Below are 18,684 nucleotides of genomic sequence, written 5' to 3' on the forward strand. Positions count from 1 at the left end.
AGCCGCCAGACCCAAAGTAGATGACGATCAGGAGCTCGACGACTCGTAAAATCAAAGACGATTTTAGTTAACTGTGTTATATTTTAAAATAGGTGACTGGTTAGTTACAGGAGTAGTGCTGTTAAATCGATACAGTGATAGTTTCTGAAGGGGTACAGTTTTAAAAGTGAACGGTCCTTTTGACCTTTTTAGTCACGTACAAAATTCGTTACAAATGTGGTAGGGATGAAAAAGACATATGTGGTGTTACTCGATTGGTTCAAAATAGGCCTACGTAATGTTACTGCTTTGGAAATTATGTTAAAATTACAAAAATTGTTGCGTTCGCAACAGTTTCCATCTTAGTAACAGTAGAGCACCTTGTGAAAGAGCTCGTCCAGGGAAGTACTACCACCTTACCTATTTCTCCGGGTAAGCAGTAGTATGAGCATTACTGTTAAAAAGGTTGTAAGCCCTAATGAGCCGTGACCGGGTCCACGGCAATAAAATAAGAAAACTTCAGGTCCACGGAAATGGATTACAAGTTGATGGTAAAGAGAAAAAAGCTGTAACAAAAAAGGTATATAAAAACAGGTACAATACTACAACACACTCCCTAACTTAATTACATACGGGTATGCTTTTGGATGAATATGAAGTAGACGCTTACCCCGAAAGGGCCGAGTTGTACTGAATTACAGATTGGTATTAAAATTGGCACTTGATTAACAGTAGTTATTACAAATTGTTATCAAAATAGGCACATGATTAGTAGTAGCTATTACAAATCTGGCAAAGGAATTAAAATTAGTTCTTCACTGTTCGCAGCCGCGTTCGAGCAGGGAGTGACAAAATAAATTATTAAAGAACACTCCAAAATTTAAAAACGAGTGGCCAGGAACTGGAGAAATAGCGATAAAAAGCTGGAATGACCATGTAAGGAGGTCACATCGTCATACCGTGTTTCGGTTTTGGAAGGATAAGGGTACTTGTGAAATTATAGGCACAAAGGACTTGTCAATTTACGTCTCAGGACGACGGCGTTTAAAACTCTGAATAACACTGCAACTGCTATGGACAGGTGTGTCGCTTACCACCAGGTGCATGACTTCTTCGTCCTTTCACTTAATATCGTAAAAAAAATATCTAAATTGTAAAGGTTAGCTTGGTCCATAACGCAACTACTATTGAGAAATAGATATTCTTAATTAAATGCTCTGTTTTCATCGCCATAAAGTTGTAATTGCGTGAGAAACTACACTCCATAATTATCTGTAACTGGATTTAAGACAAGACAATTCCAATGAGTATATGATTATATACACACTGGAATTGTCTTATCTTAAATTGTAATTATTATACTTTGTCTTTATTAATGCGAAGGAGCTAAAATTAGGTACAACAAATCACCGAAAGACATAAAGGAAATACAGTCATTCCAATTATTAAAAACGAAATTATTGTTGATGTTTTTATTACTATATGTAATTACTATTAAACTGTCACCATGGCAAGTGATATGCAATACTTGATTAGGACCTTTTTTTTTGTTTGTTTTCTTATTATACTAGAATAGCAAATCAAGCGTGACAAGATGATTATAGGTGACTCGGAAATAGTAGAGGCGAAGCAGAGCTTTGAACATCGCCGTAAAGTTGCCTTCTTATCGGTATTCTACAGGATACATCACCGAGAGTATGCGATAGAATTGCATAATTTGATTCCGCCTTCCCCTTTCCATCATCGAGGGACTAGACGTGAGCTGGGGCTCCACCCCTATGTTGTGGATATTCCAAAGATTGGCTCGAAGCGTTACGCTTCCACATTTATATGGCGAACAGCTATGGAGAGAATTCCCTGCCTGCAGACTTATTCCCCGAACGCTATACCTTGGACATTTTCAAAGCGAGAGCGAATAGGCATTATTTAGGTGTGCATGCTACATCGTCGACCTCATCGTCGCTTTCCATCAGATGAGATGGAGATTAAACGCGCACTTATTTTTACTAAAAAAGAAATATTTGTACACCTTCTTTTAAATATTTTATCAACACGTACTCTCTGTAAAAATTGTATGACACCTTGTATTTCTCGCTTAATGAATTTGTATTCTTTTGAGAAATAAATGTCTTAAACATTAACCATATTATACTGTGTCTCATTTATAGCAATTTTAATTTTGATTTTGTTTATTGTTTCAGATTGCCACAAGTATCGGCCACCGCCACGGCCACAATTTTTCCACTGAGGAACCTGAACTCGTACATTATGATAACTCTACACACCATGGAAAGGTGAGTTTCCGAGATCTGTTAAGATAAGATTAATTCTTTCTTAGGCATATCATTAATCTTAGTTATCGCACATATCCTAAGTTCATCATTTAAGTAAGACTTATCTAAGATTTTTAGAACTTAGAACTTGAACAATTGTTTTTTTTTCGATCTAAAATCGCGTATTTTTTTCACACGTTATTTGATTAAAATTCGGGACTCAATCATGTATTACAACATATTTTAATACCTTTAAATACATGAATATAATTTTAGAATGTTTTCTGTTTTTATTTACAATTTTATTTTTATTTTTATACATTTTACGTATAGTGCAACACAGACAACCTCTATTAATTGCTCGGTGTTTAGTAATACACTCCGCTTGCCGGTCAGATGCAGCAAGCGAATAACTTTAAGATGAAGCCTGAAAATCAGCAATGCTGAGTCTTCATCCTTTCAATCCAAGCTTGCCTCTTATCCAGCAGGCAGCAAGACATTTTGATCTCTGGCCAAAGCGGTCGAATCTAACTTTCCTCGCCCATCATTGCCACCTCTTCTGAGGCCGGATGGTTCGCTGGCTCATACTGCGGAAGAGAAGGCGAATCTCTTTGCCTCACTTTTTGCAGAGAGTTCGCGTCTGGATGCCGCAGGGACCTTTACCTCAGACTGGGTGCACTATGGCGCCAGTGCGCATACGCCGAAAAGAGTTACTTAAAACTCTGCGAAATCCAGACGTAAATAAAGCGAGCGGGCCAAATGGAATTCCAGCAATAGTCCTGTGTAACTGTGCGCCTGAGTTGTGTCCTGCTCTCACAAGCATGTACCGCCTCTTACTTGAGACTTGTGTAGTTTCCAGGTCGTGAAAGCTCGCAAACGTGCAACCTGTGCCAAAAAAGGGAAGTAGACCTGACCCTGTCAACTATATACCTATCTCAGTCACTTCCATATTCTCCAAGATATAACCGTCTCATTAACCGTCTCCTATCGTACCTTGAAGACAACGACCTTCTCAGTGATCGCCAGTACGGATTCCGACGAGGGTGATCTACTGGGGATTTTCTTGTGTATGCTTATCACATATGGAGCGAGGCTATAGAAAAGCAAGGTGAAGCGCTTGCATTGTCTTTGGACTTTTCTAAAGCCTTTGACAGGGTCGGACACGTAAGCCTTTTAAGTAAGCTTCCCTCTTATGGGCTTCCCACTGACCTTTGCAATTAGATCTCTGATTTCTTGAGCGAATGTTCAATTCGAGTGGTCTTAGAAAGCTACTCTTCCGAACACATGGCGACAGATGCCGAGTTCCTCAGGGTTCCGTACTCTACAACTCTCTTTTTGCTGCATATCAATGATATGTTAATAATAATAATAATAATATAATAATAATAATAATAACGCACACACTCAACATAGCCCCGCACTAGGGAAACCCTGTGTCGCGGGTGCCATGGACACACACATAGACAACCACAAATTACACCCAAACTCACGAGAGAAATAAATGTAGGTCATACAAATATTTCTCCCGGCCCGGGAATCGAACCTGGGGCCTCTGCGTGGCAGTCCGGCGTGGTAACCGTTCGGCCACGGAGGCAGTTAAATTAGTTAATTCCAGGTACCTTTGCGTATGCTGATGACAGCACAGTTGTACATGGGTACTTGATCAATGCAAGGGTCAGTGGAGAGGAAATCCAGTCTAGTCGAGAGTCCATGGTTAGCCGTTTAGATTTGACACTCCAGGCAGTCTCCGACTGGGACAATGTCAATCTTGCAAATTTAACGCTACTAAAACGCAGGCGTGTCTATTTTCCACAAAACGGAGTCCCTTTGAGCTGACTCCGACTTTTCCTGATATATCCATACCGATAGCCGATTGTCTCCAGCTACTTAGAATGGACCTGTCGTCCAATTTGAACTTCGGCAGATACATTGAATCCATGGCCAAAAATGCAGCAAGGAAGCTTGGGATCCTTTCCGGGGTGAGGCGTTACTTTACACCGGGACAGTTGCTTCAGCTGTACCAATCACAAGTCCGATCGTGCATGGAGTACTGCTGCCACCTCTGGGATGGCTCTGCTACATATCAACTGGCCACTTTGGATTCAATTGACAACCGTGCCAAGAGCCTTACAGGTGACTCGGAATTAGTGGAGGCGAAGCTGCAGATCCTTGAACACCGCGGTAAGGTTGCCTGCTTATCGATATTTTATAGGATATATCACGGAGAATGTGTGATGGAATTACACGATTTAATTCCGCTTTCCCCTTTCCATCACCGGGGGACTAGACGTAGGCTTGGGTTCCACTCCTATGTTCTGGATATTCCAAAGATTCGCACAGCTTCCACATTTATATGGCGAAAGGCTATGGAGTGGAATTCCCTGTCTGCAGACTTGTTCCCTAAACATTATAACTTGGACCTTTTCAAGGCAAGAGCGAATAGGCATTATTTAGATGTGCATGCTCCATCGTCGACCTCATCACGACTTTCCATCAGGTGAGATGGAGGTCAAATGCGCACCTACATTTTACATAAAAAAAAATTGTTCAGTTATGTTTGTTTAGGTGTTTTGTGGATAAATACGTAAATGTGTTTTTATTTATTTTTATTTTTCATTTTATTTACCTCGACTTTTCGGAAGTCTTCGAACGTCCATGGTCTCGAAGGGACAAGTATCGAATTTAAAATCAAATAATCGTGTATATTTAATAATAAAATAAAACTGCCTCTGTGGCCGAATGGTTACCATGCCGGACTGCCACGCATAGGTCCCAGGTTCGATTCCCGGGCCGGGAGAAATATTTGTATAGCCTACATTTATTTCTCTCGTGAATTTGGGTGTAATTTGTGGTTGTCTATGTGTGTGTCCATGGCACCCGCGACACAGCGTTTCCCTAGTGCGGGGCTATGTTGAGTGTGTACGTTATTATTATTATTATTATTTGTTTTTCAAACAAACCAACGTTATCGACTCTTTACAGTTATAGGTTTATTCTGGCTGACTAAAACGTTATTAGTCACCAAACAGTCATTATTAGCACCCATCCTATTACGTGTAAAAATTGTTTTCATGTAAGAATATGGGTACTTTTCCACAATAAAATTTCGATTGCTCTACTCATCGCTGCATTATTACTTCAAAAACACAGTATTCTGGAATATTGCGTTCCTGTTGTTCGTGTGCGTTCAGATTCCTCTAAGTTTTTAACCGATTTCAAAAAGGAGGAGGTTCTCAATTTGACTGTTTTTTTTATATATGTTACGCGATAACTCCGGTATTTGTGAACCGATTTTCATGATTTTTTTTTTTTTTGTTGAAAATGGTGTACTTCCATAGTGGTTCCATTTCATTTTGAAGAAAATCATCTATATCTAAGCGTGGCTGCTCACGCATGAAGATTCATTTTTATAAATAGCGCCTAACTTTAATTTAGGAGCAATTATTTTAATGGTTGATTTTGCTATTTCTCCAATTCAAGGCGTTTTTGTCTCAATATACTTTGAGTGTGAGAACCGATTTTTATTATCTCCAGTGTCAAGTCCTGTATAGTAGCAAACTAGGGGATATTTCAATAAAACTTAGCAAATAGACGTAATTCCACGTACTTTTCAAGTCGGTTTTTTTAGTACTCTGTACTTAGATTATTATACTAGCTGAGTGGATCCTATTACATACGCCACAACCGCACACATGACATCTACTTAGTACAACAATAGTGTTGCCTAGCTTTGTGGTCGCTTAATTATTTATTACTAAGATTTTATTTTTAATTAATTTTATTTAGTTTTTTTTTGTTATTCTATTTTCTGTTTGTTTTAATTTAGTTTGTTTTAGTTTTAATTTAGTTCTGTTTTATTTTTATTTATTTTTTACTGTGTATTATTGTGTTGTGGCGTTATGTAATAAATGGATTCTATTCTATTCTATATTATCTCCAATGCCTCGGCCACTGCGCCCGTCACCCTGAGACATAAGTTGATACGTTCCATGCAATTTCACTAGCACCCTCACCCTTCAAAACTGGAACACATTAATGCTGGCATACTAATTGGTGGCAGAAATAAGGTGGCACCCTGGACAAACTCTTTGATAAGCTCTACTTCTACTGATATTCACCGACTTTGCGCGCCATATAGATCTCAGTACATTTGAAACCGTTTTCCTAGTGAATTTGTTGTTTTTGAGATACGCCACATTCTAGAATAAAAACAATAAGTCTAATCAAGGCTAATGCAATCACTAGAAACAAAAGACGTATGCAAGTAGAACAACGTGGTAATGCAAATATACTTTATTGCACATGCAGAGAAACAAAGACAAACAAATAAAGTTCTACGTACAATGAGCGACAAAAGTTTTGCTCATTCCTTCTGAACACGCCGTTAACTCAATAATCCGCACTGTAACGTCTACAGTATCCAACATATATTTGTTAGTAGCGTATACAGATATAGTTGTACACACTAGGTACGTTTCATAATTGAAGTACAAACCTGTTTGTAACTGTGTTAGAGAGATATCTCGAGTTCCAGACGTGCTCCGCGAATCAGTATGCAGTACCGAATTTGTATTAGCCATGAAGATATCCATATGATAAACAGGTACGCACCTAATCACGTCGCAGGCAGTCAAGTGTGAAGCCATGTAATTTTATTCGACTTTGGTGTTTAAAGCAACCTCACAAGTTCTATGATATTGGGTTCAGGAAAGGTAATTTTAAATGTAATTTACGAGGTCGTACGTATATGGGGTTATTACAAAAAACCACGTGGAATTACATCTATTTGCCAAGTGTTTTTGAGAAGTGCGCGAAACCGGATTCATCCCCTAGTTTGCCACCTTTAGGGTGGAATATTTTCTTCAAATTCAAAAGCGATCAACACTATGGGTAATAGTGTTGATCGCTTTGGGGACGGGACTTAACACAGGAGATAATAAAAATCTGTTCTCATTACTCAAACAAAGTATATTGAGAGAGGTAAACGCCTTGAGAAATTGCTCCTTATAATAAAATTTAGACGCTATTTTTAAAAATGAATCTTCATGCGTGGGCAGCCACCCTTAGAGGTGGATGATTTTCTTCAAAATTAAATGTGACCACTATGGAGGTACCTTCTTGCCAATGATAAAAAAATCATGAAAATCGGTTCACAAATACCGGAGTTATCGCGTAACATACATACAAAAAAAACTATACAGTCGAACTGAGAACCTCCTTCTTTTTTCATATCGGACAGACACACACACGCAGACACACACACTAAAACACACACACACACACACACACACACACACAGACACACGCACGCACGCACACGCACACGCACACGCACGCACGCACGCACGCACACATGGTATGGAATTGCTATGGAATTCACTTTGAATCTAATTTGTGTGGAACCTGGAGCCATGTCGTCTTTCCATGCATCTTTGTCTGTCATATAGTCTTCAATTTTATAATATGACTTTTGAATTAAAATTTTCAATGTAGTTTTTAAACTCAAAACAAAATTGTAAAAACGTATATGGTACTATGGTATAAAAGAGTCGTTTGCCTTGGTTAAACGAAATCGTGGTAAGTACCATGACGTAACTAACTAACTCTAACTACTTTATTGTTCTGTACCTTTGTGAGGAGAAACAAATTATTTTGTATTTGTATTTATTTGGGGCATTATAGTCAAGTTAGCCTGCATGCAATCTTACTATTTACGTGCAACTGTGATAAAAACATTGTATATTTCACGGGCGGGACGGGAATTACGAACCTCGACTCCGAAGGCCCTCGGTCTTGGCCTTCGGGCTTGTAATAGAGTCTCGTTCGTAATTCCTTTTATACCGCCCTCATTACACAAGGTACTATTTTTTGCACATGACTGCGTAAAGATTCACGCAAGCGTCTGCAAACAAGCCAGAGGCGCTGCAATATAGACGAAGCCTCAACATAATCCTAAAGACGTTGTCTTAAACTACGCGCAAGGCGCTGTGGGCTCGCTGTGTAAAGATGGTCCACAGTGCACAGTATAAAAGTTTTGACAGTAAGCTGTAGCTTTACTTTTGTATTTATTTACTGAGTATACACTTACAGCCCTGCGCCCCTCCACATTATCTTCATCTCCAAAAAAATTTGTTATGGCACCAAGTTTCAGGAAGAACAAGAAATGTGCTTGGTGGTAAGCGACTTTTCACGTTGTCTGTCTATCCATAACAGTTGCAGTGCTGCTCAGAGCTTTAAATTGCTAAGGTCTAAGATCTGAGGGGCACTGTACTGTGCCCATTCCAGTTTACAATGTGCCCTAGGCACTTAAAGCGCGGGACGCGATTCTGGGGTACACTATTTAGAAGAAGCGGTGGAATACTTTTTATTCCTTTGTATTAAATACAAGGAGCTCGCTCTTCTTTTATTTTATTAAAGTTTATTGACCACGACAAAGGTGGAAGTAATGCTAAAAGCATTCTCAACCAGTCAACCTCTGAGGAAAACGAATTTCACGAATACGATAAATTAAACAAAATATTAAATTAATAATGTAATAATAACATAAATGTAATAAATATATATAAATATAATGAAATATATAACAAACAAATGTAATATGTGCATATTATCTATATACATATTATTTATATACATAATACATGTATCCAAAATATATATTTGTCTTCAAGATGTATATAGTAGCAGGTAGATACATGGAAAAAGTAAGAAATAGTTTATAAGTAGAAAATTTCATCGAGGGCCATACCCTGGGGCATCGTGCCCAGAAGGCTGGCAATATTTTCCCTTTGAATCGCTAAACTCATTCTTCTCTCTTATCTTCCATGGACCGACAGTCATACCGTCAGGCCTCTTACCATTACTGCGACAGATGCCAGTGGGCATATACATACATATATTATACATATATATATATATATATGATACATACAATAGCAGAAGATGTTGATAAAGATTATCGCTGTGACAAATAATTTAAAAGATGCTCGTGGATATTCTTTTTGAAAGAGGATAAACCAGGAGACCTTCTCATGGACTCCGTGAGGGCACTCCAGTGACGTGTCGAATGGAGTGCTCGAAAATGCTCGAAAGAGACTTAATGGATCGACTGGTCATCAGATTCTTTTCTTTGTACCTTATTCCCCCTTCGGTACAAACCATCTACTTTCCCAAACGGTCTACTTGTTCAAATCGTTCACCTCTCTAGGTATCTCTTGGCATGAATCTCACATACTTTCAAATTTTCCTCAGACCTCTATCTCACTGATAATAGCAATAATGAAATTCATCCTGTCTATGGCCAACGTAAAATTACAGACTTGATAGTTGCATGACGTATAATATTCGATAGAACAGACTTCGTAAACTGGCACAAATTGTCAAAGTCGATACGTCTTGCGCCATGGTATGGCTTTGTCTAAGTTCGTTCACATCGAAACTACAATTTAATTTAGTCTTCAGATATATTCACATGTACGTACGACGTTTTGTGACGAAACTCTATAGTGGGTGCAATCTTGTGCATCAAGAAAGTGTGCGCTGATTGTTATTATGTATCATGGTTATTTTTAAATGGCTTTACATATAGTAACACAACATTTGTGGCAAATACTTAAGAGGGAGCAGAGGAAAAATTCCTAATCTTCGATTTGATTTTAGAGGAGTATATCCAATTTAAAGTTAAAAATAAAATATTGTATGTGTAACTACTCGATATATTCAAGCATAGACATTAATCAGAAACATAAAACAATAAAATTTCCTCGATAGATAAAAATCACGAAATGACCTCTAATTTTCACATTTTTTCGATTTATCCTCGAAATGCTACAGGTTATTAGGACAAAAATTAGATAATTAATTATATTTATGCATGATCAACAACTGTCACTTCGGATTTTTTTTATCCCCTTAGTTTTAGAGTTATTCCGCTAAAACGAATTTGGTACTTTTAATGCGCAAAATTCAACATCTTCTGTCCCATGTCAAGCGAACTTCAGGCATATATTTGTTTTACAAATTTGGGCGGAGCCAACGTCAAAACTTTTTTGGCATGAGAGCTCTTAATAGGAAATAATAATTTGTAGCCAATGTACTCAAAAATTCACCCACAGACACACAGACAAAGCATCAAACTTACAACTGTCTCCTATTTTGCATTTGGGGTGAGGTTAAAACAGAGAATAGAAAAAATAAAGTCAGACATTGATATTCTTTTTCAAGTTGCCAGTGACAATTCAAAAGTTTGAAAAGATAATATAGATGGTATTAGCACAGACCACGTGGTAAAAGCGTAAACGGTCCACATAAAAGAATCGCTTACCATCGTTAAACGAAATCGTGGTACTATGAGTTCGGTCTTAGTTCTAAGGTTAATATTCTTTCTTAATAGAATAGAATAGACTACAATTATTTATTTCGGACCATGATCCATAGTAACGTTAGTAATACAGTCTTAACGCGACTTAATCCTAGTGAAATGCCACGTCTAGACCACTACCCTACGCACGTGTAGTTGCACCCAATGTAGTTGGTAGGGGCAGTCCAGCCTGTTGGCAACAATGGCTAGGATGCTATTAGCGCTGCCGCGTACACGCATCATGAGTGAGGCAGCCTTCTTGCGCATAATGGCATGAAAGCTATCTGTGTTCGCCTCCGTGAACATCTGTATGCACTTCAGTGTCGCGGCAGCCCCATTAGCATCCTAAAAGCGTTGTTATATTGCACCCTTAATGTATTCAGGATGATTAATGAATTAATTAAATTATGTATATTTTTACGGGCTTACAAAATATTTACGTAAATGTACTGTGATGCTACAGTCAGTCTCCATAAACTTTTCTCTGAGAGAAACCCGAGAACCTAAACGGTACACAGAATTAATCGCTCGTTTTTGCAACACAAATTATATGGTTTACAAAACAAATATGGTTTGTATATCTGCCTTAACTCAACTTAACTAAAATACATATTTAGACAAAAACTTAGTTATTGCACAATTTACTCCATGACAGAAATGAACCCATGTATGATACGAGCTTCTATTTGCAAGTTACATTGTCGAAGACGTTCTAGCTTTACAAAAAAGACTTTGTTGTGCCTAAGTTGAGGATAGAAAATTTTGTTGTAGATATTTCATAACCGACCGAGCTCGTTTTGTACTATATGAGTTAGCTCATCTTGAGACGAACTCTGAAAGACTAGAGTTGTATAATCAGCGAAAGCAAAAACTTTTCCTTTATCCAGCTGAAGATTGCATAAATTATTCGCGTAAATTAAATATAAGCGCGGTCTAAAAATGGTGCCTTGTAGCACGCCGTAGACACATATTATATTATGTTGAATATCGCTTAATATATAATGCTGTTTAGGTTTTCTTAAGCCTAAGACTGAGTATTATATGCCCATTAAAGAGCTATAGCTATAGGAGTCCAGTTTGCTTCATACAAAAATACACCGTCTTTGCTCTCGCTATGCTTTATTTTAGATAACTAGCAAATAAATCAAAAGCATTTGTTATATCCATCCTTTCCAATACATCGTTATTCGCACACATTTGAATTTCCAGTGTGTACACTCTACTCTATTTTTATGCATTGCTATAATAATGATTTTTGGTGGCACCGGACTCCACCAGGGAAATAATTTCAGGACGTAGGTCATCACTACAACCTAGTGCGTGTTACGTATGTCACATAATATCTTCGAACAATTTCTTGCATCTTCGTCGAAGTGCTGTCATAATGTTTTCGACGTCAATTCAAGCTTATTTTACAAATTGAATCCTAATCCGTTGATTTAAGCGCTAAACAAAAAAAAAAGCAAATAGTAAAAAGCGGGGTTGACAAATTGGAAGGTGGCGTTGGGGATTCGAATTTACATATTCCACTGTGTCGTTGTGTTTTACAATGGAATAGAATATAAGATGTAGCGAGACGAAATTCCAAGGCCTAGAAGAGCTACACCTCTTTTGTAAACATTGCTTAAATGCATGCCATTGGTCAAGAATTTTGTTTTTAATAATATCAAGTATCTTGATGAATAAATCGTGCGCTTGGTGGTCAGCAACACGCATCCATAAAACCATACCTATTTCTACCGGCAAGCAGTAATATGAACATGAGTACGTTCCAGTTTAGACGAGTAAAGGTCCTGGTGAAATTACAGGTGCCCCTCAAATCTTTGCATTTTAAAGTTCTTACTGACATTGCAATTGTAATGGATACACGTGCCGCCTACCACCAGGCCTACGATTTATTACTCCCATCACTACATAAAAACCGGAGCGCTGTATTGTTTAAATTACCGCTTGGCGGAAGAAATAGGTGTGGGACCAATACCTTTATACCTCGTAGTCTTCCTTTTTATACAGTCTTCATGTTATTTCTATTAACCCTCATACGATATATACAGCCGTGGTTGCACGCAGCCACATAGCAATGCGTGATTCTATGCGTCTCTGGTTGCATAGCACACCAAGAGGTGCCAGGGACGATTTTATGCCGATTTATCGGATATCGAAGTTGTAACAGGTAAAATAACTAATATTAATTGCTATTTCGGTAACTACTCTTGCAAACCATAGAGTTTTAAATGTCTGGGTCTGTCATATTAAAAAAATAAACAACTTCAAAATTACGTCACGACAATCGTGTGAGTGTAATCACACTAAACAACAAAAACAATCACATAAAACAATCGTTTGGGCTGGTGATTTCGGTGTTTATTTATTGAATTTAAGAATCACATTCTGAAATCACATTCACATTCAGCCTTCAACTTCTCTTATTTAATCAAAATATTGCTTATTAATATGTTCTGAAACTTGAGATTTTTCTTTTTTCACTTTCATGCTCATATCTGAATCAATTAAGGTGAAAGTGAGGTACCAGAGGAGAAGCGGGGAATAACTGTTTTGCTAGACCAAATGGTTTAGGTATTTACTACTAACTAACGATCTTACAAAAAACACACGACACACTCTAACGAATGTGTTAATTTGTTACACGTTAGAATGTACTTTATCCGATCATATAAAATCCCGAAAACAGGCCACAATAAAAATCTAAAACGAATCATTTAAGAATAAAACATCTAACTTTGAACATAACATTTATATGGAGATATACACATCTCTTTAAGTTATACCTGCTAAATTTTGTATTTTAACTGAAGTCCTATACAGGTAGTTGTTAAATTCACATTTATACCGAATTTTACAAATTGCCCCGTCAGTCGCCATCGGGCGCTTGTCGACATCGAATCTGTTTTAAAATTTCTCCGCCTGTTCTTTTTTATTCATATAAATTGAGGCAAGCGAGAGGCGACCCCCCGCACCTCCCCTCCTAAAATCTTGGCTCGCCTTGAAATACATCTTAAGAATTTTTTTTTCGAATGATATTTGGTTTAATAAAAATCGAGTTTCTTAGATAAATGCTTAGGGTACATCTGACTGCTCAGCTATTGAGGTCATGTTGCCGTTTTCATATTTATGCATACAGAGAATCAAGAGTTAGGCCATTATAATAATAAAATATAAGAATAATAACAAAGGGTCGCCATAATTAAAGTGACCTCCATCAAAATAATTTCAATTGTTATATTCGCAAATGGGTTAATTCACAAGAAAAACTAATATTTTCATAAAAAATTGTGAATATCATGAAACCAAGTGACGGGACGAACGAGTTGCGCACCTGGTGGTAAATGACACGCCTGTCCATAACAGTTGCAGTACCACTTAGTGCCTTAAAACACAAAGATATTTAAGGACTTCCACGTTGGCCATGGCAACTCATGTCCAGGAGGAAGATTCTCAGAAGCAGACAAACGTAGATGGTACTCTTTCGCACACACCCGAAGGTACTCTTTCGCCTGAGCCGGCTCAATGCTCAGAAGATCGACAAAGTCAGAGTCATGCAATCTTTATTACGTACACAATTGATACTTGATACAAATAACAAACTAGTAGAGTAATAATTAAATTTTTATTGAATTGATATTCAATTATTTTTTGTGAAATTACTCCAGTAGTTTGTTATAATTATTAATACAAAGATCGAACACTCAGAAAAAATTACTTCGATCCGGTCGGATTCGAACCGACGTCTTCTTGCATACCGTGCCAGACGCTATACCCACTAAGCCACGGAACGAACCAACGGACCTCACGAATTTTTCTATGTGCTTGCGCCGTGTCTTTGTACTTGGTCTTCTTTTTAGTCGTAGCGACGTCGTTTCGAATCCGACCGGATCGAAGGAATTTTTTCTGAGTGTTTTTTCTGAGTGTTCGATCTTTGTATTAATAATTATAGTAGAGTAATTTCACATAAAAATAATTGAATACCTATCAATTCAATACAAATTTAAATACTTATGAATAGCGACATTTCTAACCAGGGCCGGTAGCTGTAAAGGTATCTAACTGGGTGACGAAATACTTAAGATTTGTCACAGAGTGCGCTATGCCTAAAAAGTCGTTTGGAAGAACCAAATACAAACACCCGATAACAAACACTTAGTTGGTTGGTTGGCTTAGTTGGTTCGAATCAAAGGGTTTTTTTCTGAGCGTTCGATCTTTGTATTAATAATTATAACAAACAAATTACACTTAAATCATCATACTGATTAAACCCTACTGCTCATTCGTCAGGTAGATTCCCCTGAGAAGAATGAGCAAGAAACTCTAGGAGTTGTTGTTGTAGGAGTTAAACTTCCTTCGTGGCCGAACCATGCCGCACAGAGGTCCCAGGTCGATTCCTGGTCCGGGAAAAATATTTGTATGGCCTATATTTATTTCTCTCGTTTAGTTTGGTTGTAATTTGTGGTTATCTATGTGTGTGGCACCCACGACACAGGGTTTCCCTAGTGCGGGGCTATGTTGAGAGTGTGTGAAAATATGCATTTGAATACATTTATCGTTACAATATTTCATTTTAACATCTTTGATCGAGACTACCTGCAAGAGTTAAACGGGTCACTGCCACGGATTTTTATCATCCAAGTACGCGAAAACTATTTAATAACCTTTAGTACAAAGTTTTTGTTTCACAATAGTTTTAAACCTCGTAAATGGCAAATTTGGAATATCAATCGGAATCTTATTATAGAAGCGTATACTTCTCCTTAAATGAATTTGAGACTTTGTGAAGATGACTGTTGCTGACAACAGCTAATTTATTTTTATTCCTCGTATTAATGTTATGTCTGACAGTATTTTTCCGAAAAAATTAATATTTTTCTTAACATAAGTAACATTTTCATTAAATGTACTGTGACTTTAGTGTAAGAATGTTTATCTCTTTAAACTTATCTCTCAAAGATACTCTGGAGCCCAGATTGTAAATTGACCTAACCGCACGTTTCTGCAGGACAAAGATTCTAGTAATATCGGCGGCACTACCCCAAAGCAAAATGCCGTGTGTTATGAAACTGTGAAGGTAACTGAAGTAAGCCAATCTAGCATGGACGTTTGATAATTTTCGTATTTTTTTAATCGCGTACAGTGCAGAGAGTCAATTTGACAAAACTCTTTTGGTTCCTCAGATTCAATAAAAACAAAATATTGGAAGAAAATTATGCCACCAAAACAAAAAGAAACGTTTATCCTTTGCACCATACATAACCCTTTGACGTGGGCTGACTAGATTGTAAATTTCCACCGGATGTCGCAGTCTCTTGTTGCTTCACCACACAAACGAGCTGTTATGTTTTACAACAAAGGCTTTCTTTTTGTTTTTTCTCGCTGATTATCTTTTTACACAGCTGAGTTTACTTTGAATTAGAATTACCTCGGCTTAAAGCCATGCTTGCCACATTGCTGGACATGATTGCCTTCTAAAAATAATCGGGATTCTAACAGTGCTTCTACAACTTTACAGCAACATTTGGACACCTTTGGAGGTCTCAGGTTGGATTTCCGGTAGTTTTTTAAATTGTTGTAATTATTAATACAAAAATCGAATCCTTAGGAAAAAATCCTCCGATGCAACCAGATTCGAATCGACGTCTCCTAGCAAACCGTGTCAGACGCTATGCCAACTAAGCCACTGAACGAATCAGCGGATCTCTCTAATTTTTCTATGTGCTTGTTGTCGGATCTTTGTATTTGGTTGTCATCTATTTTATATTATATTTTTTAAACTGTTATGGAAAATGTCCCAAAGTTAATTATGTTGCTCTGGTATTCAAAGTACAAAGAAATCCTTTTGCAGTAGTACTCAAATAACATTCAAGAAACATGATTATAATGTTTTTGCAATACTTCTTCTTCAGGTGACTGTACCATAGTAGCTAAATAAGCTACGCGTCTACTACGTAACCTAATACTAGAGAAAAACCTTTTCAGCTGAGAGCCGCCGACACATATGTTTCGTTCCCGTAATATTGTAGTAAATTTCCCATAAGAAAGCTTCGTTTTCATGGAAAATTATTTCAATTTTGAAGACTTATTTAGTACAGATTTATCAATAAAGTTTTTTTTTCCCAGACCTGAATCATGGGATGCTTATTTTAGTAGCAGAAGCGCTCCTTGTAAAACTGCCTTCATGGCCGAACGGTTACCATGCCGGACTGCCACGTAGAGGTCCCAGGTTCGATTCCCGGGCCGGGAGAAATATTTGTATGGCCAACATTTATTTCTCTTGTGAGTTTGGGTGTAATTTGTGGTTGTCTATGCGTGTGTCCATGGCACCCGTGACTATTTAAAAAAAATTATGGTTGTCTATGTGTGTCCATGGCAATCTAGTGGGGGGCTATGAGGGTGTGCGTAAAAAACCCTTATAATCCAAACAGATAAGTCATAACTTTCTTAAAAAAACCTACCTCAAAAGTTCGTGGTATTTATTTGCCAAGTTTGATTGAAATCGGTTAACGGAAAGTGTGTGAAATCAAATAAACCGTATGAATTTCCTAATTTGTCACTCTTAAACATACATATAACACAGTCGTGTAACATACAAATAAACATTTGAAAACGAATTAAGAACTCTTTAAAGACGATTAAAAATTAATATAACATAAGATAAATGCATTCTGTTGTATTTAAAAAACTACTTACACAAATATTAACACAATAATCAACACATAACATAATAATTACACAAATATCAAAAGATAACTGCAGTGCAAAGATTATTATGAGATACTAATTTAAAATTTTTAAGCCGCGACCGGTTGGAAATTTATATCCATCTACATACCTATGCGTTATAAAATAATATCACATTCTGTAATAAAACTTTGAAATAAGTTAGAGGGGAAAAATACATGAACTTCATTGACTTACAATTATATGGACGTCGGGTCCGCGCTAAAAAGTGTCCGAACTTATAGGGCGTTAAAATCGTATACAGAGCGTCATTCACGCTTTAGTCTTCGTTTGTTCGACTGACAGCGAAGCAAGCAAAATTAGACAGTACTGCGATGACATTACAATTCAACGTTTTAGCTTTTTCATATTCCTTTACATGTCACTAAGTTTAAATAGGTTGACTTGGGACATTTTTTTCGTGGTTTTTGTATTAGACCCGTCGTCCATTTATTTGTAAGTCAATGATGAACTGTACAATACGTAAAAACATATTGAAGGGATTGTAAATATTTGTTTTTGAATGTAACACGAACCTTAACATCGGAGGAAACATGTCAATTGTAAACGAAACTTTAAATTAAATGTCAAAGTCTACTTGAGCTACGTTCAAACAGAAATGCTAACAACGTATTCAACATTTTAAAAGTATCTTATCTTTTTTGCACCATACTCATCATACTTGTCTTAGATTAAAATTTAACTCTGTACTACAAAGTAACAATAATTAATGTTCATTATTAACAAAAACAAAATGTTGCTTAAATAAAAAATAAAAAATGTAAATCCAGCATAATTAGAAACTATATATATAAATACAAATGAAACCCAGTATATGTGATTAATGATGTCAACTTTTTTAGCTGGTCCAGGACTGTATGGAATTTGGGCATTGTTCTTTTAAGTATCAAAATTCAAAATACAACAGCTTTTAATTTTACAATCCATACTGCTAGTTTCCGCAAAAGCTGTTTAGGAGAAACATGCCCAAACACAAAAAGGAACCAGCAAATTGGAAAACCTCGTACGTTAACAATAATTTGTGACGCAAAAAAAAGAAATAAAAAGTTACCCGAATACAACAATGGCGGAAAATGGTTTGAACATGACACATTGTCGCAAAAGAGCACTGTATTATATACCTGCTGCTTTAGACTGAATCATTTATAAGATAAATCTGTACAGACTAGCGACTAAGTGTTATTTTTAGTAGCAAATGGGATAAAATAATACTTGTTTATGTTTCATTTGTTTGTTTGAAAAAACAAATTCTCGATCCAAAAAATAATTAATTTCCCACATTGACTTACAATTATATGGACGTCGGGTCCGCGCTAAAAAGTG

At 37.0% G+C, this 18,684-nt stretch overlaps 1 protein-coding gene across 1 annotated transcript in view; it reads left to right on the forward strand.

Annotated features, from left to right (window-relative positions):
* LOC113227250 (ADAMTS-like protein 1) overlaps nt 1-18,684 on the forward strand; it is a gene marked incomplete at its 3' end in the record, with an annotated part of 291,597 nt that overhangs the window by 92,470 nt on the left and 180,443 nt on the right. Inside the window, exon 2 of the mRNA XM_026460145.1 lies at nt 2,181-2,273. Coding sequence (XP_026315930.1) covers nt 2,181-2,273 — 93 coding nt within the window. The remainder of the gene's footprint in view (nt 1-2,180; nt 2,274-18,684) is intronic.

The sequence above is a fragment of the Hyposmocoma kahamanoa genome, unplaced genomic scaffold (genome assembly GCF_003589595.1).
Source record: "Hyposmocoma kahamanoa isolate Upper Pololo Valley unplaced genomic scaffold, ASM358959v1 204, whole genome shotgun sequence".
NCBI lineage: Eukaryota > Metazoa > Arthropoda > Insecta > Lepidoptera > Cosmopterigidae > Hyposmocoma > Hyposmocoma kahamanoa.